The sequence below is a fragment of the Gobius niger genome (assembly GCF_951799975.1).
Source record: "Gobius niger genome assembly, chromosome: 4".
Lineage (NCBI taxonomy): Eukaryota > Metazoa > Chordata > Actinopteri > Gobiiformes > Gobiidae > Gobius > Gobius niger.
The window spans coordinates 4969036-4979060 of NC_136855.1; the positions used below are offsets into that span (position 1 = coordinate 4969036).

Here is a 10025-nt window from a genome sequence, read left to right on the forward strand (position 1 = left end):
GAGAAAATGTTTCCAATAAATGAATAATAATAAGCTGTGATTTGGTCAAAGCCCAAACTTGACTGTAGCTTCATTAATACACTTGTACACTTACACTCGCATTGCACTTTACAAGCATGTGTCACAAGTTCCTCAAAGTACTACACAGTCGTCATTATTCATTCACTCCACACTCGGTGGTGGTAAGCTGTTATTGAAGCCACAGCCGCCCTGGGGCAGACTGTCCATTTACCATGTGGCTATACAGTGTGATGTTCAAATCCTGATCTCTTATTATGTTAGCGCCCTCTGCTGGACACGTGCGGGCGCACGTGGTGATTATTGTCACGTTTAAGCAGCGTGGCCAGGCACCTTTGATACCGGCGCCACACGGAGAACGTCGCGATTCACTCTTTATCTCAGAACAGTGTTTAACTTACAGAGGATAAATCAGCAGTTTGGTTCCTGCTTGTGCGTTAAAAGTAGCTTTGGCAAATGCAGCGCGATGTTTATGAACAAGGAGGAGGAGGAGAAAAGAGAGAGGCAGGAGGGACACTGACAGCCTGCTACTACGCGTAGCCTGCCTGCCACACACAAACCATGCACGTCGGCACGGCCTGCCCAGGTATGAGCGCAACGCTGCTGCGTGCACGTGTGCCGTGCGCGTACCTCTGACATACGGCGCGCGTGCGCCTCTCTTGGCGCTTCTGCTGCTGAATGCAGGCTACTGTGCAGAGGCTCTGACCAGGCATTAAATAAATAATTATTTATGTCGGGTTTTTTGGGCTCGGGCCAACAATTCAAGTTAACTGTTTGGGCTCGGGTCGGGGTCGGGCTTTATGCCCGCGGGCTCGGGTCGGGATTGATTTTTTGGCTTCGTAGTATACGCTCAGGTTATTTTTTGTGAAAAGTGATCTTGCTGTCCTGCATTTGGGTCATCTTTTCAGTTTGATTTTTGCACCAGGACAAATAGATTTGCGTGATAAATTGCACTTTTTGTTGAATAAAACAAAACAATAAAAAACAATATCAATCAACATGAAGAAAAGTCCTGAGATTTTTATTTTCCTTCACAAAAACACTCGACCTTAATCAACAATGTCAAACCTTGATGTTTTTTTGCAGATATAAGGACTACAGAGAACCTCCTTGGTCAAGCACAAAGTATGAACTGTCCAAAGAGTTCTGGGCCATTCTGGCAGCTCGCCTCGCCTTTGTCATTGTGTTTCAGGTAAGGTAATCAATTTCTTCTTCAAAACTCACTATCTGCCCTACACGGGACTATGTGATAATGGCATTTATTCATTCAAAAAGTGCAAAAACTTGGTTCAATTAACAGTTAATGACTGTCTGGGACCATCAGAAACATGCACATAAAAAATGCTCTGAGACTAACCTGTAATGTACAAGCTAAGGCCATGTTCTTTGTGTTGTGCAGAATGTGGTGATGCTCATGAGTGACTTTGTGGACTGGCTCATCCCGGATATTCCTAAAGACATTAGCCTGCAGATCCACAAAGAGAAGATCCTCATGGTGGAGCTCTTCATGAAGGAGGAGCAGGGCCGCAAGCTGGCACTGAGGGACAGCCACCCACCCCAGGACAACTGCTGCTCCCCCTCCTCTGCCAACGAGAGTCCCTCACAGCCCCGCTCACGGCCCGTGTCCCACTCGCACTGTTAGGGTGCACCAGTGGGCATACAGGGGAGGGAAGGGGGGGGGGGGGGGGGGGGGGGGGGGGGGGGGTCAGGAAGTGTGCATCCTCCTCTAATACTACTCCACTCCTTAATCTAATATGGTGAAGTCTGATATTGAAAAAAGTTTAAATTATTTTCATCCTTGGAAAATGTATATTCAGGTTGTACCTTTCTGTATAATGGGCAATCAGTGGAATTGATCACAAACCTAAACCTTTAAGTGAGACACGCCAATGGTCAACACTGAGTTTTCTCCCGCAACATCATGACTTTTGATGTGAGAGTGAAAATGGACCGTAATCATTCACAAATATTGACATGTTTGGTATGAACGCGTAGCACGGAAGGCGACGCAGAAATCCAAATATGGTCATGTCTGAATTTTCTCTGAATTCCCAAATACAGCCATCATCTCAATGTTTGCTTTCGGTTGTCATCTTTGCTTGTCAGTGAAATAACTTTATTTTTTGCATGTAGTTCGTATTCTATGATTACTACCATTTAAATTAACTTTGCTGTTACTGGCAGGGACATTGTATGCATAAAGTGCTTCTCACATACTGACCACAAAGAAACATGTTCAACATTAGTATTTTTTTATTTGTTATTTTTACACCATTTAAAAAGGTAACAAGGGCATCGGCGTTGATCCCGTGGGTACTGCGGGGCTTAAGTAACCACCCAAAGCTTTGTGCACCCAGGAATGATGAATTTGCCCTGATTACAAAATGGTTCAATAGACATAAACTTTAAATCCAAATGCAGCGGCAGCATGGACATTACTTTTATTTAGCTCAAGGCAACCCTAAAATCATATTATATTATTTGAAAATTAATTACAATCTTGTTCCTGTTTATGTTGTAATGCCAGGGAATTGCCTGAGATAAAAACAAAAAATACAGAAGACTTTTTGGACAATTGTATTTGGCGGTTTGGAAATACAGTACAAGTACAACAGGGCTGGGTTTTGGTAAAGTTCTACTTTGCCAAAACCCAGGCCAGTCGATGATTTAGCTTCTCTACGATGGTTCGATGGATGCTACCTGGACGAATGAGAGTCTTCAAAATCACAAAAGTATATACAGTATATAGGCTACATTATAAAATGAACTGAAAACGTTTTAAAATATGTAAACTGAAAATGTAGTTACTGCCAGTGAGGGACAATGTACAAATTGAATTTGACCAAGTACAGGCTCCATTTTTCTCAGTTCTCATGCCTTTTGCAATATCATATTGTATTGCAATTTGTGTTGCAATTGTTTTTAAAAGGATAAATTATAAGAAAATATATTAGATTATTAGAATGTTTGTATCAGACTTCTACATACTCCAATAGAAATAATGAAATGAGGAATAAACACTTTCTGAACCCCACTGTGTGAGAGGCACAGCGAAGGACCCATCATCAGGGCAATTGCTTCCCCAGCGACGAGAATCCCTCAAAGCCCTTCTCACCCCTGGTCTCTCGCTATCTGGAAGCTCCAATGGGCTGCATGTGTACATAGAAAAAAACAACTCTTTTTTATATTACACTTTGTTAAAGGGACTAGATGGAAGTTGACATTGTTATACTCGGGAAGTTTGGGCATCTCTGCTGAGACTGCTGCCTCCGCAACCCGGCCCCGGATAAAGCGGAAGAAAATGGATGGATGGATGGATTGTTATACTCGCTAGTGCCACCTCAGGTCTAACCCGTAACTGCAATTTCTATATGAAGCTCGTGCATGACGGTACTTAACAATTCTTTGAGTGATAGTGCAGACTTTGAGCGGCAGTTGTGGTGAATAGGTCTGGGCTCATTCTACAGATTAGGACATTACTGGAATGCCATGTCGTAGGTCCGACAGCCCATTAGTCCGATGCCTCATTATTCCAAAAAATACCATTGTGTAGAGGTGCCATTAGTTTAACTCAGTTGTGTTGTGGATTAGAGAGCCATATACAACCATTGGCCCTAACCATAAGGTTAGGGCCAGTGGACTCTTGCCTGAACCTAATTTTGGGAAGGAGAATTTCAGTTTTACATATACATTTTCGGAATAATGAGACATCGGACTAATGGGTCGTCGGACTAATGGGCGGACCCCAATGGGCGAGGAATGCGCTTCTCTATGCTCCTCATAGTGGGGAGCTGACATTGCTGTAATACCACCAGAGCCTGTTAATTAAGCTCTGGAGCTCTGTGGAGGCTGCGTAGAAGGGGACAAAGCGGCCATAAGTTTCACGCGTGACTCTGGAACCTTCACAATGAATGGGGCTGAATGGGAACCGCTCATCTTCATTATATTATATCCATGGCGGACCCCATTACTGGAGCATGGAGGGGGTGGAAAATACATAATGAATAAGTAACATTTTTAAACTCTGTCTAGTCCCTTTAAAGGTTGGAAAAAATACTTCTTTTTTATGTGTAAGAAAGTGGCCCTCTGAGTCAATATTTGTCAATATTTAGCTGCGTAACCACAAAGCATTATTTATTGGATGTATTTGTAAGGAGTAAGCCATGTTTTCTGCTTGGATATTCGACTGTGGCCACCTCCATTAGAGCAATTCTCAAAGATGCATAGACTTAGCCAAGCCATGAAGTTCGTTTCCTCTATGGGACTTTCACCTGGGGCCTCTGTGAACCTTTTCCAATCAAACAACTCATATCATGTTTTTTGCACGGTCTAATAAAGGGGAATTCAAGGGCATTGCGTAGTACGTCATATAGTAAAACACAGCCACCCTGATGCTGCATTTACACATAATGACGACAAGTCACGAATGCCACGAATCCACATTTGTGGCCCAGGATCATGAATGTGAGTGGAATTTTTATTATTGGGGGTAGAGGTTTTTTCCTCAAACTGTTATGATTAATGGCACGAATGATTACGCATGGTCAACAATATGTCCTGCACTGTTGCGTGCTGTTGCATGCTGTTGCACGTTGCTGCGGACTGTTGCGGGTTATTGGAAATGGTCGCTTTCTGTCTGCAATCTGTCCAGAATCAGGTAAATGTGGACAAGACCGACTGCCGCGTACACCGGGTTAGAGGCGCGGCAGAGACGTCTCGCTCCGCTGTGCTCTCCCCTGACTCATTAGGCTCTTGCCTAATCAGGTTACACAAAAAGCAAGTGGACCAGCTCAGCGTCAGGCCTGTCCATATACTGAAGAATAGCAATAGTTTTTCACAGTCTATGTGACTGTAACACCAGTTCAACCCCAAACTTAGTCATACAAGCATCCTTGTTGCGCCTAAAGTCAATGACCATCTCCTTTGTTTTAGACACATTGAGATCTAAAGAGTTTGCTTCACACCATTCAACGAAAGTATCAAGACCCTCAAGCAGAGTTTGGAGAGCAGTGTCGTCAGAGAACTTAACAATGTAACTTCCTTCTTGTGATGCCCTACAGCTGTCCATGTAAAAATAAAAAGAAGAGGAGACAGGACGCAACCCTGCTGGACACGATTTGTAATAAAGTCTATAAACGGTGCCAAAAACTCAACAGGCAATAAAGAACGAGATAATAGATAATTTATTATAATGTGAGGTTTCATTTTGTTAAAGGCGGACAAAAAGTCTGCAAATAAAATCCTTGCATGCGCTGTACACTGTGTCTAAAGTATACAGCTTTGCATCATCAATGCCTTTGCCTTTTTGATTTTTCATTGTAAAGGGTCTAATTTGCCTTCTATGAATGGAGCCATCATATTTTTGAGAATCTTTTCAATGATCTTCATAACAAGGGACGTGAGTGCCACTAGTCTGAAGTCACCATATTCCTTAGCTGCCCTAGATTTAGGAATTGGTATAATGGTGGCTGTTTTCCAGATTCCCCATATCTGCACACACCTGATACAGTTTAGTGAAGACTCTGCTAATTCAGAGTGATTACAAAAGAAAAAGGACACGGGGAGAATACTGCCTTGGTGTGCTTCACTGGCCAAGGCTTGGAAGGCTGGTGGAGAAGGCACGAGCAAATTGGAAACGGAGTGCGCAGTGCAGCGTGTAATCGTGTGGCTATAACCAAAAGGCTGGTCATTCACTTGAGAAAGAATTTGGTTTGCATTGAGGAAAAAGGCGTTACCTCTACGAGAAATGTCACACCGTGGAGCAGATAAGACCCTGAAGCTTTGGAGCAGACAGTATGTGGCTGATGGCCTGACAGCGGCAGAAGAAGGTTATTAAACAGCATTTGGAAACTTTACTTTATTAATATTGACATAAAATCCGACATACCTGGAGCTAGAGGGCAAAGCAGCGCAGACCAGAAGAGCGAGGAAGAGTAAACAGGAATGGGAGTGCTTACACCAAGCGGTGTAAGCACTGTCGGTTTTGTTTGCTGGATTTGCCCGATTCTTGCCAAATTTCTGACAGAACGCTAGCCTGGGAATACCCATGCTACTGCGTGCGCTCAAATCATTTTGAACTTCACATCAGCCTGGGGACCATGGCCAAAATCTTTGCATGGATTTGGGGACCAATCACAGAACGAGGAGGGACGACGAGATGATGACGAGCTATTTGACATAGGGGAGCTTGTAGTTTGTTTCCCCCCCCCAAAAAAAAACGGTACTTACGGATCCAACAGGACAGCAGCAGACGCGACTCCATCTTTAGCTATGGCTACGTGTAGACGCATATGAAGGACATTCGTAACGCCCATTAAACAGCTATGGACAATCGTAAACCAGATCTCTCTGGTCCCCAGACTAAATATAACTTGTGATATGTCGTCTGGTGATAGCCAGGCTAACAGAATGCGACAATTCCCAATGACCTGCAGCACGCCGCAGTGCGGGACACATTAATCGTAACATGTAGTAACAGGTCGCAACAGCTTGTGGTGGTGCGTGAAACCTCTACCCCGACTCATCAAACTCCACTCGCATTTGTCATTTGTGATCCTCAGCCACGAATATTGCTTCGTGGCCATCTTATGTGTAAACCTAGCATAAACTCAGCATGAGTAAAAATAAAAGGGATTAATTTGCACCATTTACAATCGTGGACATTTTAAGAGCACATTTCCTGGCTTCCAAATCATTGATCAAAAACATTAAATAGTAAAACACTGTAAAGGAAAACACAAATCATCTTTTTTACCTCTTCGGTACCTCCGAATCGGTATTCAACTCCTTAATTTCATTGTTTGTCAGTCATTACCACAAATTCTGTCACGTTCCCGTTGCCTTTGGAATATAACAATGAAGTCAATGAAAAGATTCGCTTATTTTAATATCCACAAAGACAACATAATTGTGCTTATTTTGTTGCAGTTTTATTTTTAAAAAAACATATATTTAAATATTATAATTGATTAATGACCCAACTCTGTAACCTAAAAAAAAACAAAAACGTATAAAATGTGAAAAAATAGGTAATTTCTGAATTTAATGCCATGCAATATGCTCACTGTCTGACACTCAGCTCAAGGCTGTTACACTCAACTAGGGATGGCCATCGTTAACAATTTAAAGGCCATTTACTGGATGTTCTTTCTTTTTTTAATTATAAACAATGAAAGAGGAAACCACTAAATGTATATGTTTATTGTGGTCCAAACTCATTCCTAACTTTCCTAACATATTTGTAGCATCCTAATTCTTCAAAAGGACAAGATTATCTGCACATTTCACAACTTGCAGGGTCGCTGTCAGGTTTTTTAAAAGTTCCTTCAGCTCCTGCCCAAATTTGAAAAAGGCCTGACTCCGGACAAAAGGACGCTGGGACAACTGAACTCCATTTGCCAAATTTTATATTTAATTTTCTTTTGGTTGAGGAGTAGGTTGATAACCTACAACAGACAAAAATACATCACATGAGGCTTAAGTGACAAGACAATTACTTCTTGAACGAGTTTTGTATTTAGTTTGGGGTTTTTTAAATTTAAATCATACATTTTACCAAATCATGGTTAATATCTAACATATTTTGTATTTTAAACAAAATAGGTTTTTTATTTTAACTTAGGCTTTAACCACATAATTCATGTTTTTTACTCAACTAAGGTTTTTTACAACATAAGACATCAAATAATACAATTGTGGGTGAAACACTGGTGAGGTGATATTGTCCATGATTATTATGCATACCAGTAGTGTCTTTGGTTGGAGTGTTGGGCTGAAGGTCTTTTGCTGCTTCCGAAATGGTCAGATTGCTAAGAGTTCTTACGCCAAACCGGATGTGCGTCAGTGTCCGCCATGGCAAGTTGCTTCCAAATTGGTAAGTCAGTTAGGAAGTAGTTAGGAAAAGGAGCCTTGATGCTAACTATCATGGCCACTTTAGCACAGGGACCTCTGATGCTAACTAACCGGTGATTCATGTGCAACCACTGTTGATTGACAGGAGCACATTTAATAATAAAAATAATAATTAAAAATTAAAAATTAAGATTCTGCACAAGCCAAACTTTATAAAAGTGACAAAATCCATGTTGTCGTCCCCACAGCTCAGTCACATGTCAATGTTAAAGAGTAAACTTAGTAAACAGATTAAATGCTTTTGCTTTCATTTAGTAGAAACTTAAACCACATGGATCATTTGCATAATGTAGCTTTATGAAACAGCTGTTGAAATAAAATAATACTAAAGGGAAATGTATGGATCATTTGGATTTATTTTTCTCCTTAAATGTCTTTGTTTGGACACTATGTTGTTGTTGGACACTGTACAGTAGGGGGCGACATGCACTTTTGTTTGGCCTCACTCCACCAATAACTTTAAAGAAGAAGAAAAACAGCTGTTGGTGATGTCACTTCCCTTTCCCCTGTTTAAGGATGGACGGATTGTGCAAATTCTGCTGAAGCTCTAGTTCACTAACTGCATAGAGGTCTAACAGTTGACCCCATGAAAGGTTAAGGAGTTAGTTGCTAGTGTTAGTGCTTAGAGGCTACAATTTGATGGTTTCGGACGCAGCCTTTGTCTTTGTGTTGGGATGAACAATGGGAGTGTGCAGGTGGGTTTGATTACAGGCATGAGCAGGAAGAGGAGAAGGAGCGCTTGTTTCGGTGTTGGCTGTATCCTGGTCGGGTGGGCAGTGCACAAGCCATGATTTTGAAGCATTGTTTCATTCTTCATTCTTTATCTGCTTGGACTTGACACCTCCCACTTGAGCTCCTGGTTCTTGAACACAAGGAGGTCACACTTCACTATTTCCATCAACATGCCCGTTATTACAGTGCTTACTTTGTTCTTCCATTGGTAATACCACAACAATGCGCCTGACATCTCTGTGAAGGATTGTAGAAGGTATTTTGACTGAAAGTTTTTTCACCTTTTTGTTGTCCTTTGATTGTCCTCCAGGCTTCACAATAGGTACAGGGTAACTTGGATAGGACTTTACATGCACATCTCGCACAATTCCCTTTTTGTCACTATTCACACCGACCACTCTTGCGAGTTTGTACTGACCTCTCAAAGCGTTTTGGTCTGCAAGCCAAACAATGTCTCCAATGGCCACATTCCGCTCTTTTGTATGCCACTTGCTTCTGATAAACAAATTTGGGCCAGCCAATTGACTCCACTTTTTCCAAAATCTGTTCACTTCTGTTTGGATAATTCTTAGTCTTTTAAGTGAATATCCTTCAAAGTTAAAATTGCAGTCATCACCTTTTGGACTTGCTCTTCCAAGCAGCAGAGAGTTAGGAGTGATGTAACTGACGCAATCTTCATGGCTTTGAGTTCTTGCGTCTATTGGCCTTTCATTAGCTAGGTTAGCTGACATGTAAAGGAATGTTTGAAATTCTCCCCATGTAAAAACTCCATCCGCTCCAAGGTTGTGCAGTGCTCGTTTGATGATTTTTACAGCCGCTTCTGCTGCTCCATTCCTGTGGGGAGAATCTGCTGGGTGTATCTTCCAGCTCCACTCTGTGCCATGTTTCATGGTTTTGTTTTGGACCTGTGCCTTGTCCAGTTGGTCGAAATACAGGTGCAAGTCAGTAAGGGCTGATTTGGCTCCAATGAAGTTTTTTCCAGCATCTGACCACACCTTTTTTGGAAGTCCCCTCAGAGCTGTGAATCTTTGGTAAAGCAAGTAAAAACCCTTCTGTCGATTGATCACTTACAAGATCCACATGTATAGCTCGAGATGACATGCAGCAGAATACGATGCCCCACACTTTGAGTCTTACTCTCTTGCGTGTCTCATTCCGTACTTCATAAGGTCCAAACAGATCAATGGCTGTATACTCAAATGGTCTGGAAGGTTGTCCTCGCTCTGGTGGAAGATCACCAATCGTTGGCATTTTCTCGCTCTATTTTTTCTGCACATTACAAAGCTGTCCACACCTTTCTTTGCTAGTTTTCTTCCTCTCACCACCCAGGCTTTTGTTCTCACCCGCAAGAGTGTTCCAGCAAT

At 42.1% G+C, this 10025-nt stretch overlaps 1 protein-coding gene across 1 annotated transcript in view; it reads left to right on the forward strand.

Moving 5' to 3' along the window:
* ano1a (anoctamin 1, calcium activated chloride channel a) overlaps positions 1-1687 on the forward strand; it is an 89736-nt gene extending 88049 nt beyond the window's left edge. Inside the window, exons 24-25 of the mRNA XM_079554895.1 lie at positions 1105-1210; positions 1418-1687. Of these exons, the coding sequence (XP_079411021.1) occupies positions 1105-1210; positions 1418-1660 (349 nt within the window). The 3' untranslated portion in view covers positions 1661-1687. The remainder of the gene's footprint in view (positions 1-1104; positions 1211-1417) is intronic.
* Positions 1688-10025: the final 8338 nt, after the last annotated feature.